The 25,373-nt window shown below is 36.9% G+C and overlaps 1 protein-coding gene across 1 annotated transcript; it reads left to right on the forward strand.

The window, feature by feature from the left end:
- Positions 1-308: 308 nt before the first annotated feature.
- LOC306773352 (uncharacterized protein) lies at positions 309-23,437 on the forward strand (the record flags this gene model as incomplete). The annotated part of the gene is made up of 28 exons (XM_079263141.1): positions 309-320; positions 1,034-1,175; positions 1,386-1,518; positions 1,844-1,968; positions 2,074-2,220; positions 2,459-2,557; positions 3,027-3,281; positions 3,373-3,537; positions 4,453-4,648; positions 4,799-4,964; positions 5,125-5,309; positions 5,623-5,687; positions 5,783-5,900; positions 6,254-6,462; positions 12,740-12,864; positions 13,939-14,080; positions 15,098-15,230; positions 15,320-15,447; positions 16,118-16,264; positions 16,453-16,551; positions 19,617-19,850; positions 19,942-20,106; positions 20,670-20,865; positions 20,984-21,149; positions 21,404-21,588; positions 22,470-22,534; positions 22,757-22,874; positions 22,966-23,437. 28 exons carry the CDS (start codon positions 309-311, stop codon positions 23,435-23,437), a joined length of 4,392 nt encoding a protein of 1,463 aa, XP_079119267.1.
- Between the last annotated feature and the right edge of the window lie 1,936 nt (positions 23,438-25,373).

The raw sequence follows: 25,373 nt of genomic DNA on the forward strand, positions 1-25,373 counted from the left end.
AACTGATCTGATAGACTGGATGTGCTGGAGGAGATCACACCTAATATGCTACCGTTGGAGCAATACATGGCTGCTAAAATAGCATTAGGCTGCTAGTTTTTTGAGGTACTAAAGAGACTGGGTTATCTTCACTGAGAACTTGTGATATTCATGCATGTGGTTTCCAGAAAGGGTTACAACAGAAAGTGTTTATGGGTTGCAATTCCAATGCTTGATACCATAATCCTAAATCCAGCTTGTTTGCTTAATATTGGCTTTTTTTTTTTAATAGTCAGTGGTTTCCAGTCAAGCATTTTACATTCTCCAACATGGCTGACAGGGTGTTACTTACAGTCAGCTAAGCTGCTATTTGTTTGGACAAATGGTAGAAACAAAAGGACTAGTCTGTGCAAGGTAGTGATCGAGAGGTCCTGTAAGGGGCTTTTTCTCTGCCAATAAATACTTAAATAAATACTACAATAAATACAAACATTAATCTCATAGTGAGCTATTAAAATGAACATGCTATCCACGGCTCATATTATCACAAATAAACACAAAGTTTTGTCTATTCCTGAAACTTCAGAACAGAGTTTGCTGATAAAAAAAAAAATGCTATTCTTAATCCCTATAAGTCTTAAAAGTCAAGTATTGTAAATATGAACAAGGATGCAGTGTTAATAGTTTCGGCAAAAAAAAACCCAGTAATGTTGTTGGCTTTTTTGTTTGTTTTGTCAAGATTTTTTACTTTGCTACCATACATTGTTGTTGATTTGATTAAAGCTGAAAGCAGATCAAGTTTTGGTTTTCAAGTGTTAATTTTCCCTAAATGTAGTCTGTAATCATGTGCAGATGCATAACAAAAGAATAACTTTTATTAAATCAATGTGATGTAAACTGTTCAATCACAGAAGAAGTTAATGGCTCTGAATTAATCTGAGGGTACAGCGGCCATTCTCACCTACTCAGAGCACTCAAATATTCAACTTTGATTTAATTTAATCAACACATCTCACCTGTAGTGGCCTAACTCAATAAGTTGTGTGTTTTTCAGCTCTTCCTGGTGTCTCTGGCATTTGTGTATTTTGCAAAAGCTTTCTGTGGGGCTTATCTAAAGAGCTCTATCACCCAGATTGAGAGGCGTTTCGATATACCTAGCTCTCTTATTGGAGTTATAGATGGCAGTTTCGAGATGGGTATGGATACTTTTTTACTTTTTTTACACCATGGAAATTGTAAAATATGTTGAAAATATTGAGACAATGAATAATAGATTGATCGATCGTAACATAACAGTTTTATTTAACAAAATACAGTTTTTAAAACAATTTCTTATGGTACTATATATCTACTATTTATTTATAAATTAATGCAATCATTAAATTCTGTCTTTTGTCTCCTTGCAGGTAACATTTTGGTAATAGCCTTTGTTAGTTATTTTGGTGCAAAGCTCCATCGTCCCAGGCTGATTGGCATCGGCTGTTTGATCATGGCCATAGGATCCTTCCTTATAGCCCTGCCTCACTTCTTTCAGGGACCGTTAGTACACATCTCATTTGTTCTTCTTAAGTATTGCTGATATAGTTGTATTAATGATCAGACTGCAGTCCGGATTTTTGTTAAAACATGAAACAGAAAACATAGTCGACTGAGTCATGTCCTCAAACAATTTTCCTTTCAGCATCATTTGTCACATTGTTGTCCATGATAACGCACTTGCATCACATATTATAAGTAATTATATGACATATTTTTAGACACAAACATTTTTACTTGTAGTAAAATGACTTTTTTCATCTTCATATGCTTAGAAACCCTGTACAGAAAAGCTGACAATTTTGCATCAAATGTCATTGTTTTCTAGGTATAAATATGAGACCAGCATGTCTCACAATACTCAGGTCAACAGCACAAAAAACATCCTACCCTGTCATTCCAACCACAGCGTGCTTGACAGTAATGAACAACTTGATGAAGTAACCAAAAAAGGTATTAGTTGACCAACTTGGCTGCGTTATGTTCAACGTTTCTCTTTAGATTTTTACTACAACCAGTTTATTAAACACAATTCACATCCTGTATTCTTCCCCTCAGACTGTGAAAAGGCAGCTGGCTCACCCATGTGGATCTATGTTTTCGTGGGAAACATGTTGCGTGGAATTGGAGAAACCCCAATCATGCCCCTGGGAGTGTCCTATTTGGATGATTTCTCCAGAGAAGAAAACACCCCTTTCTATTTGGGTTTGTTGTTTTCTAATTTACACAAACTTTTCAAGTTTTTTTGTTTTTTTTTATAGTTATACTTTCAGCCATTTCTGTAAAGGACTCTCAATTCAGATAAATTCAGTTTCACTGTATTTGTGTTGTATTTCCTGTACCATTCATATGTCTTCAATCTTTCCAAAAGAAGGCGTAAGTATCACACCTCTCAACGCACATTTAATCAATACATATATCTCTTCCTTTTCTTCTTTTCCAGCCTGCATCCATACCGTTGGAATCTTAGGACCTATGGTAGGGTTCATGATGGGGTCCTTCCTGGCCAAGATTTACGTAGACATTGGATTTGTGGATTTGGGTAGGAGATTTTAATTAATTATCATTATTATCAGGATACTTTTAAAAGTACAATATAAGCAATAAGACACACCTATTTTGCAAGACTATACCTTATACTGACTATAATTTGGGCCATTCTCAGTATGTTGAATCTATACGGGTTATCTATTAGTTATTTGTGTTGGTGAGACCCCTACTGATAAGACTGATATTTCAAATGGCAAAGACCTCTGGTTGATGTGTGCAGTCCATATTTTCCCCCATCAAAGAGTCCTTCAGCAAAGCAGTTAACCTTTTATTCGACTTTCAACCTTCATGCCAAGGTTGTTATTAAAGAGCAAAGTCCTCTAAAGGCAAAAGAATTTCCAAAGATCAGTTTTTGGTCCAGCTGTTTACTAAATGCATGCCTTGAGCTGTTAATGGTCACTGAATTGGAAGCCAAACACATTCCACTTCATAACCTGTCCACGCTTGTCTGCTTCCCACAGATAGCATCACCATCACCCATAAGGATTCTCGTTGGGTGGGGGCCTGGTGGCTGGGGTTCATAGTGACTGGCACAGTGATTCTGCTGTCTAGTATCCCCTTCTTTTTCCTGCCCAAGTCATTGCCCAAACAGGGGCATAAGAAGGCCAAGAGTAAGAGCACAGAGCTGTCCACAGTGACAGAGCAGGAGAATTTCTTGCCAGAGGAGACACAGGATCATGAGGAGAAGTCAGTCACATTCCAGCAGATGGTTAAAGGTAACATGTTTACTTGAACCGAATTATGTGCATTCAAGGTTTAAAACACTGTAAATCTTTCGGAAGATTATCATGCCTTTTTATTTGCCAGACTTTGTTCCATCTCTGAGGCGGCTCTTCAAGAATAGCATCTTCTCAATGATGATCCTCACCTCTCTAGTGGCTGTCAATGGCTTCATTGGCATGATCACATTCAAGCCAAAGTTCATGGAGCAGACATTTGGCCAGTCAGCATCTAAGGCCATATTCCTCATAGGTATGGCGCAACAACAAGCCCCCACTCTCTCTGAGTTTGCTCAAGCCAACTAAACAATGATGTTATTAAAGGGAAGTGTGATTGTATGTGATAAAAACTTACCTAAGATCTAAATAGCCCACTATGGGTTCTCTCTCTATGTGTGTGTGTGTGTGTGTGTGTGTGTGTGTGTGTGTGTCAAGCCAAGTTGCCATAATTAGCATTTAATGACTGTTTACTTGAGAGACGACAAAACATTGTTATTGTCGCGGATTGTTCCATCACCAAAGATGGGAAAATAACAACAAGTTGCTTAACAGAACCATATTGTTTTGTGTGTTTGATGACATCTGTAGTGTAGCCAGAATTTAAGAAAGTGAGATTTATATAGATGAAAAAGTAATAAATATACAGATGAAACTGTTCAACATGTCTTCAAAGACATCAACATTTACTCACTCTTGTGATGGCTTGTGCCCATATATTACTAAATAAGGCAACACAGAACTGAATGTATAATTATCTCTGTACAGTGAATATGACTGTGCAAAATCTGTGATGATTGTGATAATATTTTGTCCTTCTGGCTTCTGTTTCCCTTGCTGATCAGTTACATTTCAACAAGCTTTCGTAACATGCAAATAATCTATAACATAAATTATAGATTATTTTAAATATACTAAATCTATGTGAGTTGTAACAACTCTACATGAGTTGTTACAGAATGACAGATAATGACACAGCACATTTCTTTGTGCAAAAAACTGCTTCTGAAGACTTAAAATACGGTTTGCACAGTTGCTGCTATTGGTTCTAGCATGGTAATAGTCCATATATGTTATATACATGTTATAGATATGTCAAGCAGTTCAGACCAGCACATCCTGATTATAATGTTTATAGTCAGCTGAACCATCTATTCATCCACCCATCCAGGTATTATGAACCTTCCAGCAGTAGCTCTGGGCATCATCACTGGAGGATTTGTGCTGAAACGTTTCAAGTTGGGGGTTGTTGGAGCAGCCAGAGTGTCCATTGCTGCATCTCTTGGATCCTTTTGTATGCTTGCCATTCAGATTTTCCTCCATTGTGACAATGCAGAGGTAGCTGGTCTAACTGTTACATATCAGGGGTGAGTAAGAAGCATACACTCAGCCAGAGACTTATTTCAAATCCTTATGATGAACATCTGTAACTAAATATTTTTCACATTTTTTACAAATAATGTTATAAAAAATGTTCACCAGCCTGGTATGTTTTTCTTCATGTCTGTGTACACCAGGGCTCAGCAATTATCCTACAACCAAGAGACTTTGCTGTCTCAGTGCAACAAGGATTGCTCTTGCTCAATGAACCTCTGGGATCCAGTGTGTGCCTACAATGGTATGACATATGCCTCACCTTGCCTCGCTGGATGTAAGGTTTCCACTGGGACTGGTAGGACAATGGTGAGTTTGCAAGTCACTGCCTTTCCTCTCCAGTTATTTAATATTAAACTAATACCATTGTATTAATCATTAGTTAAGAGCAGCAGAGATTTTAAATACTTGGCTACAGACATAACAGTTGAAGGTGACAAGTCTTATTATGTTTTTTCTTGTGCTTTAGGTGTTTCATAACTGTACCTGTGTTGGGATGACGGCAACTCCAGCCATGAACATGTCAGCTGTGTTGGGCCAGTGCCCCAGGAAAAGTCACTGTGATAGCAAATTCAAAATCTACATGGCTTTGTCAGTGATTGGGTCTTTCATTTCGGCCTGTGGGGGGACACCAGGATACATTGTGTTGCTCAGGTAAGACACAGTTATGCATCTGAAATAAAAGTTGGTGAAACTTTTTCTTTTTTTTAAACTATAAATCATGATTTTATGGCATTACTTTAAAAAGATTAACATACATCCAAATGTTGGCTTTGACCACAATAATAAACTTTTAATCTGTGAGTTGCTTTAAGAACAAGAGTATTTATGGGGTTTTTTTTTCTTTGATCATTTTCCATTCTTTCATGCCTTATTGACATGAACCTTTTCAGTATTGCTTCAGTATAAAATCTTGTAAAGAGAAATAAAATGTGATTTAAAAATAAACTGTACAAATTTAATTTAGGTCTATACAGCCAGATCTGAAGTCCTTGGCTTTGGGAATGCAGACATTGATTGTAAGAACTCTAGGTGAGTACTAAAATCTAAATCAAATATGTGTGTACAGCTTTTTTTGTATTTAGCCTTTTTTGTGAGCTTCAACGAGTATGACTTTGTGTTGTCAGGTGGCATCCCTCCTCCAATATATTTTGGAGCACTGATTGACCGGACCTGTTTGAAGTGGGGTACCAAGGCATGTGGAGGCCGTGGAGCATGTAGACTTTATGATGCCAATGCATTTAGGTACAAAAAAGCAAAACATTTTATTATGCCTTTTTTTCTATTAATTATTGTTTAATTTTTATATATTATATCAAATTTGTATTTTAATTCCAAAATTTAAAGTGGTTTGATTCGAGAAGTTACTCAAACATGAAAATCAAATTCTATTCATATGACTTATGGTACAATACGTTCAATGGCAAAAAGTTAAACGTTTGTGCAAAATTTTGACTTCTTAACACAAGCAAAAATATAAACCTAAACTGAACTTTGGTGCAGTTTTGGACTGTTGCCGAGGATTTTAACCTGCAAATCCAATTAAACATACGCAGATAAAAATTTACATGTAACCTCTTCCTCTACTTCCCTTCCAGAATGACATTCCTGGGCTTGATTACTGGACTCTACTTCATAGCCAACACGTTGTGGGGAGGTCTCTACATGAAAATTGTCAAGAGACAAAAGAAATTAGCGCTGAGAAATCAGGCCAAAGAAAATGGGCTTGAGGGTAACGGCGTGACCAATGGACATGCCAATATTAACATTGACAAAAACAAGGAGGACACAAACAAGGAGAGCACTATTTAAAGTGTTATAGGAAAGCAACATCATTATGTAATACAGGGGAATAGCTGTATACTGTGCTGCATCTAAACTGGGCCAAATGTTTTAATGGTACAGTGTCAGCACTTTTTGGTCTTTGAGCAGTATACCTCTTTCTTTCTTCCTATTTTTTATTTCAGTATTGTTGCAAAATCAGAAACAGTTGTTCACTAAAAGGCAACAGATCACAACAAAAGCTTAGTTGTAAAATTGATGGGAAAGTGAAACACATCTAAACAGTCACATAATAGAAAATACTGCTGTTCTTAACACAGGTCATTGTCAGCAACACACACCTGCACAGAGCTAAGTCAGATCGTAGCAGTAATGTATGACTTTAGAATTCTTAGTAATTTATTGGGTGTTCGTCACAAATCTGCACTGTATATGGACAAAGCAAACGTTGTACACAATTCTACAGCAAATTTAAGTCAGTTGTGGTCAACAATGTGAATTAAGAATTTAGTACTTTGAAACATTGAGCTAGAATTGCAGGAATTATGTCATGCTTCTACTTTTTTTTTTTTTTTTTTTTTTTTTTTTTTTTTTTTTATAGTTTGTACACATTAAAAAGCTTTTTACACTAATGCTGGTGGTAAATGTTTTGGTTAATTTGCCACTGGCATGTTTTGAGAAAATATCCTGCTACTATCCCATTCCCATGTTTGGATGATGAATACACCACTTAGCTTAACTTCATTTGAATTGGCTTAGCTTAGCATAGCTTAGCTTAGCTTAGCTTTTCTGTGGTAAACACAAATTGTGTAAATGGGAAACGGAATACTTTATATTTAAAACAAGCAGAACATACTTTTTTCTTGCCATTAACATGTTATAGTTATAGCTAAACTAATCCATTTTGTGCATAAATCACGTGTATTGCATTCTTTTGCTGAATTGACTTTTTTTTGTAGTTAATAACAGTAAAATTATTTGAGTCATCAGTGTGACATTGTCTCCAACAGAGCAATAACTGTGGTTTTAACTGATAAAACATGACTTCCCCTGTTTGCATAATATTATAACATAACAAGGTTATCTGTTAAGCCTTTGTGTTAACTCAGATCAGTAGCTCCCACACTTTTTCTCAAGAGCCCCCTTTTCATTTTCATTGACGACAATAATGTCAGGTTTGGCAACCACTGGCTTAGATAACACAGAGCTAAGCTAACTGGCTGCCAGGGTCTATTCAGATTTATCAAGCAGATTTGACAATGGTGTTAATTTAGTCATATACTATGTCTGGAAACTTAAGATTTCTCATAATGTGAGATTTTTCCAATGTGATATTTCTCTCTTTTTAAAAAAACAAAGTTAATGGACAAAAGGAAAAAAAAAAAAACATAAATGATTTTTATTTACTTGTAGCTTTCCAGATGTTAAGTTTACAAATATTTTGAAAGGGATATTACTTTTCTCTGGAAATATGAAGTATGGATGTCATTGTTGAAAGACTTTATATCCATGTTTCAATTGTTTTACATTAGCTGTGTCACAGACTTAAATGGAAGCGTTTTGCACTTAGTGGAGAAGTTATCAGTCATTCTCCAGGTTTATTACCTCTCAAACTTTGACACACAGTTTTTTATGGGCTTATAAAACTAGGAATGATCCAGGCACCACAAAAAGTGATACTTTGTTTCATAGTAAAATAAATCTTCACATTTGACATGTCTGATGTCATAACACCAAGTTTTATAACAGTAATTGTTGTTCTAACTGTTAGCCACATGTAGTGGTGTTGGGTGCATCTGGTTGTGTTGTATTGTCTGACATAACATGTCATTGTTACATAATGGGATTTCATACACACCCACAGGTCAGGAGCAATCACTTCATCCTCAAACTTAGAAGTGCAAGAGTAAATGGGATGAGTCAAACTTGAGTTTATTGTAATTTTCTGTCTTTTACACTGTTTTCTAATGTATCAGTATTGTATAAACATTAAAGACAAATTTTCTCCAAATCGCTATTGTGTATTTCTTTTTACTCCAAAAATAAAAAAAATGAGAAAAGTGTGGTTTGCTATCTAAATATGAAGCGTTCATAAAAGTTTGTAACAGGTAAAAATGTGTTGCAACTGTACAAAAATTAAGCAGCTTTATTGAAAGACAGTACACGTAACAGTTTTACAGCAGACCAAATTGACCTCTGCTTTCTGATTATTCTGAACAGAAGAAGGCAATCACAGTGTCATGTAACAGTAAGAAGCTACCAAACCTTTCTGTCATAGTTTTTGAGAAAGGACTCACACTGGTTCGAATGAACCAAGAGAAAAGGTGCAAGAAGGAATGGGGAACAGGATTGGTGAATATTTTAGAAGAGTAGAGATTGAGGGCAGGTGTGTATTCATCTGCTGATCAGGTGCAGCTGTGGAAGCTGAGTTAGTGCAGGTTAAGACAGAAATGCAGAGCATGACACTTTCAGGAATAAAGTTTCTGTATTTAAGCAGTATGTGTAGTTTATTGCCATGCACATGCTTTAATAGCTTATTTCACGCTGAAATACATAGCATGTTTTCAGAATACTATGTACAATGCAACAAAAAACGCAAAAGTTCATTATTGAGCAAACATACCCCACCACGCTCACCCCCCATCATGCCACATCATGCTCATCGTGTCTTTGCACTTAAAGATCAATATACTAGTCCAGTCTACCTAAAGTTGAAGGTCGGTATTACAAAACCTGGTTCAATCAATCATTGACTCTGCTGTTGTTTTTTTTTTTTTGGTGTTTTTTTGCTTTCCCAATGGGACCAGAAGCCATGTTTAAACTTAAGCTACATATGTTCAGCACAGCTATATTACTTAATATTTCTCACATGATAGCTCATCACATTTATCAGTAGTAGTAATGCTTCCTGCTACTGTATTTCTTATTATTTATATATTAAATCTTATGAATTATGTAGCTTTTAAATAAACATTATTTGTTTTTATAGTAAACAAAAGAAAGAACAGTGGCAGGAAATATATGGAAAATAAAAATAAAGACAAAATGTTTAATGACAGTCTGGTCATTCATACAGGCTTCAGCTTTTGTTAACAAAAAAAGTCTAATTTTGTGGATAATAGAGGGTAACAATTACTGAATATAAACACCAAAACACACATGATATACTTATATCTGGTTTTGATCATGTTAATATATTGAGAACATCAGACGTCAGATTTGTTCTCAGGATTGGCAGCCAGGTTTAATTTTGAAGGTTAGACAGGAACCTGGGGGACAACAATATGTCCCCCATCCTATTTACTCAGCTGTAACCCAATCATTTCCAGATAGTGTAGATATTTTGATGTTGAACATTTTGTTGTGCTTTAAATACAAATGCATAGAAGAAAAAAAGTTTTAGCACTTCAATAGTTTTGCCCTGATGTCCTTTTTCCAACAGAAGGTGGTGCTCTTCTCAAGAAAATGTTAAATCCAAACCACTGCTGTCTCCATTGGTACCTCACTTTATTTTACTTCAGTCCACAAAGCCAATGAGAAAACCATGATAATGATGCCTCATCTTGAAGTCTTGGTATCTGTAGTAAGTACAGTCGGTACTGCTTTAAGGTGGACTGAAGCCATTAAAATTCATGTTCTTCTATGAGTACATTATAACTTGGCACAGTTGAAAAAGGCATTAAAATGTTGAGGCCAAATGTACAATTGTGAAGCCGGGTGTGGTTTTTCAGAAAGTTGTAAACACTTCCTTCACTGTAGCTGTGCAGGAATGTGAAGGCTTATAATCATAATCTTTGGAATTTGCAAGGGGACAAAGCTGATTGTGTGACCTGTAGTTTGGCTGCCTGCCCTCATCCCCCCCTCCTCCTCCTCCCTGCCTCCACCTCTGCAGTCGGTAGACTCACAGAGTAATCTCCAATACACAGTAGCACTGACCTTCACTCTTTAAAGTCTTCATCAACTTGTATCAGTTCAGTCATGAAATGTAGTTTGGATGATCATATACTCAAATGGTCGTTTTTTTACCGCCATTCTGGAAAACTTGCATTTAATCCTCTACAACAGCACTAAGCACCTTTTACCTTGTGAGAAAACAGAAATCCAAAGAGTTTGAAGTTACTAATATGTGACCCTTCACAACCCAACCCAGCCGCCCCTCCTCTTGTTGCTGTCCTCCTCCTGGACTGGCTGGCATGTGTGTGGAATAGAAATGTGTGGGCCCTTTTGTCCACTGGTTCCAAGTAACAGCTCTGCCCTCATTTGGCAGAATAGGAGCTTGGGGAGAACAGGACTGTCTCCTCTCAGTTGGAGGAGAGACACGGCTACTTGAAGAGGAGCAATACAGAAGAAGAAGCAAAGGGAGACAGTTATATGGCAATAAATATAAATAAGTGTAACATACTTGAATATGTGGAAAATCCTACCAAGAGAATCATGATTTAGTGTTCACAAATTCTTTATTCATCACAGACAGGCTCTCCTTCGGGTGGCGGTATTAACCAGTCTGAATCTGAGGGGATTAGAGGGGCTATGAGGTGAAAAAACAAACTAACTTTCTGTCAAGTTTCCACCAGTGCAGTCTTTTCAAGTGGACAAATCAAGTTGTCAGATCTCCCAGACATGGACTGAGACTCCATCACCTGACGTGCACCCACCTGAGAGGATTGTAAGGAGAGGAAACTTGCAAGGTTTAAACAGGTACTATTTGGTTTTACTCCTGCTTCCTCCTCTGTCTCACTTCACCTTTCTAACTAATATAAATGGAGAAGGTTGACTTTGCACAAACATTTACTGAAACTGTCAAAAAATAATTTTAAAAAAAAAGTAAATATTCATGAAAGTTCTTTTATTTAAATTTTTATGTCTACAAGATATATGGATCAAATAGATTTGAAGGGAAAAAGGAGAACAATACATTTTAGATTTAGACATTAATGATTAGCCAGCTGCAGGTAACTAAACGTAAAGACTGAAACAGTGTGTTAATGAACTGTCAAAGTGCTGGTGGCCTCATAATGAGACTAATGAAAGTGAAATCTTGATCTTGATTTTCTGCAGTGGGGCTGTGGAAAGTACAGAAGAGTAGCCAGTATTTTACCAGCAGCAGATTGCAGTCAGAGCATCCTCAGTCTGGAAACAATGGAGGAGGAAAAAATAAATAAATAAAAAATGGCCAAATTCATAATAAGGAAAGGTGAAGAGTGCATTTTCCAGTCTTAAAGCATCAAACCTCTGAAGCTAATAGAATATCAACTAAATGTTGTATTTGGCATCAGATAGTAATTTTCTTTCACCACAGAATCGCCATATTGCAGTGCTCAGTAGAACCCTGTCGAGCACAATATTTTTTAATTGCATTTCTTATGTCTTCAAAGCATTTTAATTACCCAACTATCACCAAACATTATGGTTACTTTTTGCTGCATGTGGATCTACATTTTATTTTGGGCAGCATTCAGAAACATGAAAGCCATCTACTCCTGCAGGATTTGCAACCTATTTTCAAGGACTTACAGGATCTCAGACTTGATCCAGTACCAACTAAAGCTCAAACTATGAAAAATTGGTTAGAAAAGGCATATATTTTATGTAAGGTCTGTTTTTGGCCCTTTAACAAAATGTAAAAAACAATAAAAATCATATTTTTAAAGGGGGATATGTAACATTTATGATACTTCAAGATCCTGGTGTTTATTCAGAGGCAGAAGACAAGTATCAGATTGTGTTCAACAGGATTTTGAGAAGTTTTTTTAACAATATTTGTGATGCAAAATGTCCCATAAATTTTATGAATCAAATATATCATGTTGTATTCAAATAATTAGTATCTGTCAGTGGTTGGACAATGGTTGTACATGACTGGTACAACACAGACTTTCTTTGGTTAAGATAAGAAAACTGTGGTTAAAAAAACACAATGTAGTTGTGAAAATGAAGTGAAACAGACATGAACAATGTAGCATCCACTACAAGAAGTTTCTCTGGTGTCATTTTGTCTTAGACATTGAACACTCCTTTTTCTACTTGTTCTATCTTTATGCATGCACTGAATTGACTCCCTGTTGATCCACCTCCTTACTGATCCTTGCAGAGATGACTACTAACTCATGTAGATAAAACACTATTCATCAGTACTTCAAACACCCATCTTAAAATATATCTTATCATTCTTTTCCAACTAAGCCTAATATGCACCATTAAACCTTGGGAATGCCTGATTAATTCATTAACATAGATCAAATTGAAGTATTCATAATTTAAATCCCCTCATCTGGAATTCCTTGTCACCGCAGTGCATTGAGGTGAAGACGCTGAAGGGAAGATGGAAGAAGCAGCACAGGACAGCAGCCAGATGACCAGCCAGCAGGCTCTGTGTGACCCCACAGATCAGCAGTCCAGAAAACGCCCTGGCCTCTCCACTCTCAAAGTACTCACGTTGTCTGTCACCAGCACTTCTCTGTTGGCTAATTTTCTTCGTAAGAGGCATTCTGGTGATGCACTCAGTGTAAATTGCACCTGGTCAAAACATCAGTTAAAAGCCTAAAAAGACAGCATGCGATTTTTTTTTTAGCACTGAAACTTCTGAGTATAGATTTTTACCTGGTTGCAACAGCTGCTTCTTCGTTGTTGTTTTTTTTCTAGTTTCCTCCTAAGGCAAGTGGGTTCAGGTTAATAGGTGACTCTACAATGACCATAAGTGTGAATGATTTTCTGTCCATTTGTATCGGCCTCTTGCCAGACAAGCACCCTGGTATGTATGTGGCCATCTTAAACAACATGCCCCTTTGACTCCTTGTGAGGTTGGTATAGATAATGGGTAGATAAACACTTGAAAGGTGAGACTTAATTCTGCTTTTCTCAGCTGTGCAACAATATCAGTGATATTGTGAGCCTCATAGCATGAATGCCTATGTTATATTTTAAGGTCTTATCAGCAATGATGTCCAGAAAGCTATATTAAGAGACGACAGTGGGCTTAAATATGATTTAGGTAATTATGGAAAAGTATCCATGTCAACTCCAAAGAGTTTAGCCATTCCACAGAGTTTATATCGCCAAATGAATCTATAAATTATACCGATGTAGCTTTTGTCATGCTGTAAAGACAATATATTGTATTTTTTTTTCGTACTGATATAAATGTTCAAGGCAATTCTAATTGAGGTTGGGAATCAAAGCCTTGGAAATACACAAAAGAGCAACAAACACATGGGAATCGTAATAGTCCCTATTGGGGATTAACTCAAGCAATAAAAACCTCCAGGATGCCCACACACACACACACACACACACTGTAAAGCAGGTGCAGGCTGCAGAGGTGGAAGCAAAACATTTCCTCAGTTTAAATGATTATCCTGCACCATAGCTGTAAGAGTTCCGAACAATACACTGATATGTGAAATCTAATCAGCTGCACTGATTTTCACCAAAGTGAATTACAGTATAAGGTGCAAGCAGGACAACGGACTCAATATGTTTCACTTTGCTTTGTGCTTTGCAGCTCTTTATTGTGGCGCTTTCCTTCGCTTACTTCTCCAAAGCCCTGACGGGGACCTACATGAAGAGCTCCATCACTCAGATTGAGAGACGTTTTGACCTCTCCAGCACACAAATTGGACTCATTGATGGCAGCTTTGAGATGGGTACCATTTTTCTCTTAATTTAACCCGAAAGCTTCATGATGTATATTTCAATTCATTAGAATCCTGCTGTGTCGATATTGTATAAGTACTTCCATGTCTGAGTTGTTGGGATTCCACTCATTCCCATTCAATTTAATTAAAAAAGCTAAGCATTTCCAGTATCGCAAACACATTTTTTACTGTCCAGGAATTTGCCTCCTTCCACTGTGAAGAAAAAAATGATTAATGTAATAATCTCGAACTGGGCTCGCTCCAGTAATTGACAAACAAAATTCTGTTTGATAACAATTTAGCGCAAGGTTGAGCTATGAGCTGGAAAGCCTGAGAGAGCTGTACATTTAATAAATTCTTTATGGTTTCATTTTCTTATATTATATACAATATTTTCTGGGTGTGCTAGTTTATATATGATTCTACAGGTGGAATAAAATGTTTTCATTTATGTTTAGAGGTCTATACAGTGGTGTAGTCCAGGGTACACGTGTGCCCACTTCTCTTTAGGTCAGGATTGAGTATACTCACTTCTGAAACCCCTGTGATGCTGCTTTTACAATTACAACCATCCCTGCACACTTACCAGTGGCGTCAGCAGCTGAACTGAGGTTACCTGTGCTACACTGGTTTGCCATCAGCTGCATTAATTTCAGCCTGAAAATAAACATAATAAAGAAATATGTATAAAGACAAGTCTGTTACTCACTAGTCTGGTTTAGTGATTAAATAACCCTTCCTCCCTCAAAAGAGCAGAAATTATGTGACAATGAGAAAATATACTGATGGGTTTTTGGGGTGAACTAAGCAGTCATCTTACATGGCACTTTTACTGAAACAATGTTTTTCTGGGCTACTTTTTTGTGTTTTTAAGCAAAAAATTGAGAGTATACCCACTTTATGAGGGACCACTCACCACTGAGTCTATGTATATTTAATGTTTTATAAGCATCATTGTTGTGAAAACTCTCTGATTATGAATTGCTGTTTTCATTTGCACTTTCATAATGTCTTTCTTGGAGGTAGGCAACTTGTTGTTTCTAGCCGTGGTTAGCCATTTTGGGGCTAAGCTCCATCGGCCCAGACTCATCGCTGTGGGATGTTTCCTCATGGCTGTTGGGGCTTTTCTCACTGGCTTGACCCATTTCTTCATGGGACGGTAAAAATCTAAAAACATTTCCACCAAATAATCTCATTTGGAAGCAGCAGTAATACACTGATTAAACTCTCTGTGGTTTGATTTCACAGCTATAAATATGACACAGTCATTCAGGTCTTCCAGAACAACAGTGTGAATATTGCTGCCTGTCAGGATCCTTTTCAAGAAGTTGAAGTGCCAAAGCCTGAGATGGATCCCTCTGCAGAAGACAACAAAGGTATGCATCCTGCATCCTGCAATTAAAAAAGCTTTACTGAAATGATGCTAATATGATCTGTGAACCACTTCACCAATCAGCTTTAGACTGAAAATCGACAGGAACAATTGAATTCACAAGAATAATGTTTGAATCCTATCAACTTATATGTATAATATGATTTTTTAAACCTTTATTTATAGCGTAAATGAGCCCAGAGCATCCTGCAGTCAACATTGCTCCAAATGATAGTCTTTTTAATTCAGTGATAGTATCATCAAAAAGCAAAGCGGGAATCTCACAACACACATTTCAAAAGTTATACAGCATGATGGCTGTGTGCAGTGTCGTTTAAAGCTGTGACCATTTTAAAAAAAAAAGAAAAAAAAAAACTTGTTCTGGCTCCTTGTCTAAGGTTTCAAAATAGTAACCTTGACCATCCAAAGTACAGAAAGTGGCCATTTGATTTATTTTTACTCAAATAAGAATAACAATGTATTCCAGTCTGGAAACAATGTAAACAGCACGTACAAAGTAAAGTTGAGGATTGGTTTGGAAAAGGTTTGAAGGAAAACACTGATGTACCACATAGAGAAGTAACTTTTCACTGAGGTTTATCAGTTTTTAACAAAATTAACCCAAGAAATGTTCCGTGGTTCTTTGTAACAATGTCCTTATCATGGGTTTGTAGCCTGTGTAAAAGAGCCTGGTTCCAACATGTGGATCTACGTGTTCTTGGGAAATGCTTTGCGAGGGATTGGAGAGACTCCAGTCACACCTCTGGGCATCTCCTACATTGATGACTTTGCTAAAGCTGAAAACTCCCCATTCTATATCGGTAAGAGATGCTATAGTTAGCATTAGATAAACCCTTGAGTGTGGTATGCACATGTTTTCTTTGTTATATTTACTTCACAGATTACTTTTCCTGAAGCTGTTTCATCTACATGTGATTCAACAGAAATGTCTGTTTTTATTTATTGACTGTTGAATGTATTATATTAAGTCTTTTAATCATATTGGCAGCTTGTCTGCAGACCATTACTCTCCTGGGTCCAATGTTTGGATTTCTACTGGGTTCCTATTGTGCCAAACTATATGTTGACATTGGATACGTTGATATCGGTAAGCCATAGTTCATTGATTCATAACATGAGTACAAATTTACTTGTGTACTCTGCTTATCTCTAGGTTAAAGATAAATAATGACATTTGCCTGCCATGTCAAGCCCACTGAGGGCTTTTTTCATTTTGTTTTATGGTCACCTATGAAAGCCAAAAGTGGTCTGGCTTGTATATGTTTAAAAAAAAATGTTTTCTCACGATAATGAGATAATTTATCTCCTCATTGAGATAATCAAGAAAAAATAAGAATCAAGAATAGCTGCACTTGGCTTCCATAATAATCTTTCGATGTGATGCATTGATTTTCCATGGGTTAAACCCTTTCCGGATTTACTTTGAAATGCACCCTCGATAAGAAGTTTACCCGCTTTGTGATTGTCAAACCCTGATGTGAACCTGAAATGACCTGAATTAACACATCCAGCTTTGTTGTACAGACAACAACTTGGAGGCAGTGTTCCTACATGACCAGATAAATGTCTATGAATGATGTTCTCCTGTTTTATTCCTGCAATATGCTTCTTGATTAGCACAACTTGCTTTTAAATTCCAAACTATAACCTTTTTCTGCTATTTAAGATCACAACTGCACCCACAACACTTGAAATGCTTCTAAAGTAGGTTTTTTTGGGGTAATTTTTGTTATGTCTTGTTGGTTTAACAGACATTTACAAAGCAGAAGCTGACATCTCTTGCACTTTTCCTGTTAATTGTCCATAAGTGGCTGGGAACTTTTTCATTTTTATTTAATTGTTCCATTCCAAACAAAGGTAAATTAAAAAGTACATTTTTGGCAAGAGTCTCACATTTTTTGATGGCTCTGACCCATGAGACTCTGTCTGGAGCCTCATTTAGTCTGACCCTGCTGCTCCGGGTGCAAAAGCTTTGACATGCTAATACAAAGACAGGCAGCACATATCACCACAAATTACAAAGAACTTTTTTGAGGATTCCTGTGAGACAAAAAGTCATGACTTTTCACTTCACTCGGTCATTTTAAAAATTAATGATTAATTTGGCACTGTGTTGTGGTGGTTAGCATTGTTCCCTGACAGCAAGAGAGACCCTCATACAGATCTCAGCTGGGGTCTTTCTGTGTGGAGCTTGTGTTCTCACCATGCATGTGTGGGTTCTTTCTGGGTACCCTGACTTCCTCCCACAGTCCAAAAGCCTTCTTGTCAATATGGGTTACTAAAATCTCCCTAGTAGTGAGCAAAAATTACTCACGAATAGTTGTTTGTCCCTGTATGTTGGCCATGCAATGAACTGACAACCTAACCAGGGTGCACCATGTCATTCACCTGATAGCTACTACAATAGTCTCCAGTCAACCCTGCAACCCTGCTTTAGACTAAGCAGTCATGAACGATGGATAGATTATTCATTTGTCATAAAAAATCAAATGAAAGCAATGCAAGATATATTTACTTTAGGTATATTTCATTACACATGAGCCAAAAGAATTAGATTTACAACAGGTTTGATAGTGGGATCATGTAAGGTCCCCTCACTGGTTATGTTCATGACTGCATCTAAAAATAGGTATTTCATTGCAGGCCTGGAACAGATAAGCCCAGGTGGGTAAGACCATTTTACCTGAATAAGACGCAGATGTAGGCTAGGGTGTAGGCTGTGCTGAGACCTTTAGAAGGGTAGGTTGTGCTTAAAGTTAAAGAAGTAACATATATACACACACACACACACACACACACACACTTTTATGTGACAAAATTACTCTCTTTTTTCTTAACAAGTGAGTGATATTGATCTAAGCATGACAATATAATGGTACGAGTACTTTGACTTAAAAATGTTGTTCTAGTTGCAGCTTGAAAAGTGCAAATAAACAAAAACGTTTTAAATACTACTTGGAAAATACACTTAACAGTGTGCTTGTTTGATTATTATGACCCCCACTAACAGATAAAATTCCTTCTTTATAGAGCCAAACACTTTATGGTATAACAACAATTGACTATAATTGACAGCATCAAATGAAAAAATTACCTACCAAAAAGGTAATCAAGTTACAGGTACATCGCAGGAAATATTGAATATTATGAAAAAGTTCAATATTTTTCATCACTCAGTTCAGAATGTGAAACCCATATATTTTATAGATTCATTACACATATAGTGGAACATTTCAAATTTTCACTCTTGAAATGTTGATGATTGTGGCTTATAGATAATGAAAACCCAAATTGCAGTGTCTCAGAAAGTTAGAATAAGGATATTTTAAACAAAAATGTCAGGCTTCTAAAAAGTATGTTCATTTCCATGCACTCAGTACTTGGTTGGGCTTCCTTTTGCATGAATTATAGCATCAATGCGGCGTGGCAACGGAAGCGATCAGCAAGACCAACACCAGCAGATAACATGGCTCCCCAAATCATCACTGATTGTGGAAACTTCACTCTGGACTTCCAGCAACATGGATTCTGTGCCTCTCCACTCTTCCTCCAGACTCTGGGCGGAGACTCAGTCTTCCCCATGATTGTGTAGCCATCTGACCCAGACTGAGAGACCATTTAAAGGTTTAGGATACCTTTGCAGGTATCTTGAGTCAACTAGTTGATTAGGGTGTGACACCATGACTTTCTAAGACTGAAGTTTTTCACGATATTCTAATTTTCTGAGACACATTTTGGGTTTTCATTATCTATAAGCCACAATTATTAAAATTTCAAGGATTGAATATTTGAAAGTTTCACTCTGTGAAATGAATCTATAAAATATATAGGTTTCACATTCTGAAATGAGTGACAAAAAATTGAACTTTTTCATAATAATCAAATTTTCTGAGATGTACCGTATATGAATCTTGCATTTAAATGGGGTTGATCTTGGTAAAAAAATAAATAAATAAATACAAGGGGAATTTGTTTTGTAAGGGACTGAAAGGCAGGTTCTCCAGCACATGTAGCCATCTCCTCTGCATCTGCCAGCAGTAGTGAAGTATAATCTGTTGTCCAGTTACTTTACATAATGATAAAACTGAATTAACAACCAATAGACTTTCTACCTCTGAAGTGTTCTGATTTGGAAACCTCTTTATAACGCAGAAACCATTACCATCACTCCTAAAGATGCTCGATGGGTGGGCGCCTGGTGGATGGGTTTCCTTGTATCTTCTGCCCTCCTGCTAATTTCCAGCATTCCCTTCTGGTTCCTGCCTCGTTCTCTGCCAAAGCAGGAGGGAGAAGAGGAAAAGACAGCTGTTGCCCATTCAACCCTGGAAGGAACTGAGGATGCACCCAACAGAAGCCACAACCTCAAACTGGCTGAAATTGCAAAAGGTACAGAGGAACTTCAGAAAACACTCTTCCTCTCTGTGCATGTGGCGGTTTGTGGAATTTGCTTATTATTTTACTGGACATCCTTTAACAGGGTTCCTTCCATCGCTGAAACGTCTGTTGGGAACTCCTGCCTACTTCCTGCTTCTTTGTGGGAGCATCCTGAAATTCAACTCCTTCATTGGCCTGTTCACTTTCAAAGCCAAGTACATGGAGCAACAGTTTGGGCAGTCTGCATCAAGAGCCAACTTTCTCATCGGTAAAAAATACTTTCTTCCATATGGTCAGCCAACGGTAGGTGAAGCTGTGTAAACACAGCAGTAAGCTGGAAAGAGCAAGAAAAGCATTTAATTGTTTTGTGAAATTGAACAACTTATTTAAATTAAAGCATGGAAGTCATTACACAAGTTTTAATACAGTAAATACAGGTTTAGTAAATAAAGGTTTTATACAATTCCCATGCTGCAACTAATTATGGTTAAAACTACGATACAGTGATATTTGGACGCATCTCACCACTTGAATTCAATGGAAAGCATAGTGAAAGTGACAGAGCCATAGAGCTGATACTATAGGGTTTTCTGGTTGGCATAAGAGGCAGAATACGGTATCATCTGCATTAATTGAAGCCATATTAACAGATGATTGATGATCAGAACCAAGGACCAAGAACCAATGTAGCTGATATTGCAAAAATAAGGGGCCCAACAAACGAAGTGTAAATCTGTTCAAATAGATCAACTTTATAACATTATCTATGGTCTCTGATATGGAAACATTAGAATCGTCCAAGGTACAGATTTCCTTTCACTTTTCTTTTAGGAATGCTAAACCTGCCGGCAGTGGCTGTGGGAATCTTCCTGGGTGGACTCCTCATGAAGAGGTACAAGCTGAGTGTGGTTTCAGGGGCTCAGCTCTCGTTTGCCACATCCTTCATGGGGTACCTCCTTTTACTGCTGCAGTTCGGCACCAAGTGTGACAACATACCTGTGGCTGGGCTCACAGTGTTGTACAATGGGTCAGTGTTGAGACAAACCAAATTACTGCACAGTTTGAATTATTGTTATAGCATCAAACTTATGCTTCATTTGCTGCTCTTAAAATTCAAAATTTAAATGATTTGTCATCCTCTGCAGCACAAAGAGTGTATCATACAATGGAGAGATGCTGTTTTCTGAGTGTAACAGAGACTGCTCGTGTTCAGCAGAACACTGGGATCCTGTCTGTTCAGACAGTGGCATCACTTACGTCTCCCCATGTATGGCTGGCTGCCTTAGCTCCAGTGGATACGGCAAGAATACAGTAAGATCACACAAAACCATATGTATCCACTTAAACATCATCAAATCCTAATTAAGCAATTAAACTTGTCACTTAACTAAAAATGTCCCTTTGTTTCTTTTGCCTTCTACAATGTCTAATTTCATTAAATTTTCGTAATTACATTTATTGTATTAATTAACACAATGTGAAATATAGAGCAGTAAAGATAAGTTCATTTATTGTTTTTTTTTTTTCTAAGTAAAGAAATCATTGCAGCCCCCTTTTTTTGCCAGGTCTTTCACAACTGCAGCTGTGTGTCCACCTCCTTTCCAGCAGGCAGCACCATGACAGTGAGGCTGGGACAGTGCCCTCATGCCAAAGACTGCAGCCGTAGTTTCACCTCCTATATGGCTGTATCTGTTCTCAGCTCCTTTATCAACTCTCTTGGAGCCACACCAGGCTACATGGTCATAATACGGTAACCCTTTCCAGATCTCGCCAGGCTAATTAATGCATTTTTAAAGGCGTCAACTAGTTGCTGTGATCCTGACTAAGGATCAGGATCAGGATGGGGACTGACAATAGACACCTGGCCTTCACATTCCTAGGGTTTTACTCACACATACACATACAAATGACACGCTTTCACCAATGTTCAATAACCTATCTGGTCATTTGTATTAGAAGAACTGAAGTTCATTCATTCATCAATTTTCTTCAAGGTAGAGTATGTAAGATTTTCAATATTTTCAAAATAAATTAACTAATAAAATAACTGCAAACATAATTAGAAAGTTTTTTGAACATGTAGGTTCCAGTCTGTCCATATTTGATACGTTATTAAATTACAAGTTTAATTAATGACAAATGACAAAAAGCACTTTTTTTTTTACTGGTAGGCAAACATTTAAAAAGGGTCTTTGTCATTAATTAAACTTGTAATTTAATAATACATCAAATGTGGACAGACTGGAACCTACATGTTTAAAAAAAACGATCTAATTATGATTGTAGTTATTTTTTTAGTTAATTTGTTTTGAAAATATTGAAAATCTTACATACTCCACCTTTAACAGCTCAGTCCACTTCAGTGTTGCAGGTTGAAGTTATGTCCCACAAACTTGTTTTTTCTTTTCTTAGACTATATACTTTAAAGATTTTGCAGAAACACAAATTTTGACTGCAAATCATACCAGCAAGTGTGTGTAATCCAGAAATACCAAATGTTGCTAATAACCTAAAAATAATCCCACAAATCTGTGCTGTTGATGTTCAACATGTACTAGAAAATGTGCAATTTTATTCCAAGTATTTGATATTTATTTGTTGTTTTGGTTTCTTCTTGTATTGGAAACACAGATGCATCTCCCCAGAGTTGAAATCCCTTGCTCTTGGTATTCAGGCCTTAGCAACCAGAACTCTTGGTAAGCTTTATTATTTCACTTGTTTGGCTTTGGTTGTCAATGCAGGTTCTGAAAAGATTGAAACTAAAGCTCCCCACTCTGATAGAACTGCAACCTCTGGTTTAATTTGTCATGTTGTAGTCATAACATATACAGAGTATATAACTGAAGGACAGAGGAAACCCAGACTTTGTCTCTGTTGCAATTTTCTCTGTTGATAACTTGGAGATTCTTGTTTTGTAGGGGGAATTCCTGCACCTGTGTATTTTGGAGCTTTAATTGATTCAACTTGCATGAAGTGGTCAATCAAGAAGTGTGGAGGCCGAGGAGCGTGTCGCATTTACGACGCCGATTTGTACAGGTGGCCCACTGACTGCACGATCAAATGTAGTTTTTCTTATATTATTATGAAACTGGTTTAAACTGTGCCCATTTATTTTCTCCATTTACAGAATAATTTTCTTGGGTCTGATTACTTGTCTCAGTGGTTCCTCCTACTTCTTCATCGTTGCGGTCATCATCCTCCTTAGACGACAATTTCGGAAGCCAGAGCACTTAAGAGAGACGCTCCAATTAAAGGTTTCAAAGGAAATTGAAATTAAGACCCCAACAAACTCATATGAAGAGACTGGGGCCAGTTCTACAAGTCCAAAGCTTCATGGCTCAGAGGTTTGCGTCAGAGCTGAGACAGACTTGAAGGAAGACGAGAAGGCCGACAAAAAAGAACAGTTCTCCCATGATGGTGGACTCATCTCCAGCTATATTACACAGGAGCCTAAATGTCTGACAGAAACCACTACTGTGTTTACTCATCATTCTTCTGATGGAGCAAACATGGAGATGGTCAGTAAGGAAATAGTTGCACAGGTAGAAGAAGAGAGCCTGGGCAATCATGTAGTTACTCAGAACAAGTTAGAAGGATGAAATTAGCAACAAACCTGCTGTGCATTCACGTTCAAATATTTGATGTCAAAGATGGACTCAAAAGGTACATTATCACTCAAGAATGTAAGTCAAGAGGAATTTATTTCTCAGCTGGACTCTTAGCATGCCAAGTGCTATAGTATGTCCCCATTTAGTATTACAGGATAGACTTGATTATGTTTAGTCCTGAGCAGGATAGGAACTTTATGTCCTCCCCTTTGAACAGTTTTAGAAAAATAGTACAATACTTATGCTGGATGGGCACATTGACCAATGCAAAATAAATACAGTATGTTGGTTATGTAGATGAATAGGTCTGTGATGCATAGAATTAAAAATGTGGTAGAAGAAAGTTGGACATATATTTTTGTTTCTGTGAATAAATTAATCTTTGAATGACATCGCTCTCTCCTCATGTGCCGGAAAAGGATGAAACTGGTATTTAAAAATAATTAATGAAAAAATAATACTGTTCCCACTTTTTTGGGGGAGAAAAATACTTTCATGATTTTTTTTTGGGTTGAAGGCAGAAGTTTAGGGGGAAAGGAGTATAATACATGAGTATGCCATTTTCTTCGCACAAGAAAAAACAAAGAAAATGTCTATTTTTTTATTTAATTTAGTGTATATTACAAGCACATAAAGCTAAGACTAACCCTCTGATTTAACCATGAGCAATTTATCATTCAAACTTTAAGACAATGATGATTATTTCTTTCTCATAAGTAGTAAAGCCTAAACTATAATCTTTACCAAACATGACTGAATAACTAGTAACTATAGCTCTGATGAAATATAAAGATTTTTCTGAAGATCCAAGTCTAGAAGTTTGTATCTGAACTTTTCCTGGTCTAGCCCACTCCATCTGATTTGTGCAAATCAGGAATCGTCCTGCAAAAAAAAAAACCCAACAAGCTATATTCTGGGTCTAACAAGGTGTTAAGCTAAGTTTTAGCCTAAAGTTTCTTCTCTGCTTTTTGATGGAGTTTCTTTCAATTAGACAAAAGCTAAGACGAAATAGAAAATGAATATACTCCATGATTCAACTACCCTTTAGTTTCCTGTCTGGCCTGTTTGTCGTTGCTCTATAGAGTACAGTACCTCCTCTGAAATCCCAGGAGCCGGAGCTTGTTACATCACTCCCCTGCTGCAGGGCCTTGTGGCTTCAGTAGATGTAATTGGCTGCCCGTCCTTGGAGAAGTTCTTTCTTGAGGGCATTTTATCCTCCAGTGCAAGAACATGAAAATGTTGTCACAAGACCATACCATCAAATGCTGATCATTTTTGAAGCTGTTATTTTTTCATCTACTTGTTAATCCATCTTCCTGCAGCACAAGTTGTTAATCTCATAGTGAACACCAACACATTTTTTTTTATAAGTTGACAAGTAAATCTTGCAGCAAACAAAATTACCATTAAATTAGCTGTTGTGGTTTATGATGCTGGTACAAGCTGTGCTAGACTCTAATGCTTTCACATGACTGAGGTTCTGTTCTGAGTAAAAAGACGCTTTAAAACCAGTAAGTCTGAACTAGCCATTTAGCCGTGAACATGCTAACTGTTCACAAAGGTACAGCAAACTTACAACTAGTGATAATGACATGTCAATAAAAGAGCTTTTTTATTATGTTACTATGTCATATTTATATAATTAGTTGATGACTTCAGAGTTTGCAGCAGGAGAACAGAACTGGTTGTGATTGAAACAGTGGATCTTAAATTTAGTTCTTTTATGTCTTCCTAAACTAAATCATCTTATTTCCAGTGATAACATGGTTTTTAAACATCTTTCATCAACATTAACATTGTATTAACAGATCTTATCTTTTTTTAATCAACCTATTTGATATTGGTTGTCAGGTGATAGTTGGATCATTTTTGGTCAGAACGTTTTTAGAGGCAGCTTCAGTTTCAGTAATTATAAACAACGATTTTG

Source organism: Telmatherina bonti (genome assembly GCF_933228915.1).
Source record: "Telmatherina bonti genome assembly, chromosome: 23".
In the NCBI taxonomy this organism is placed as follows: Eukaryota; Metazoa; Chordata; class Actinopteri; order Atheriniformes; family Telmatherinidae; genus Telmatherina; species Telmatherina bonti.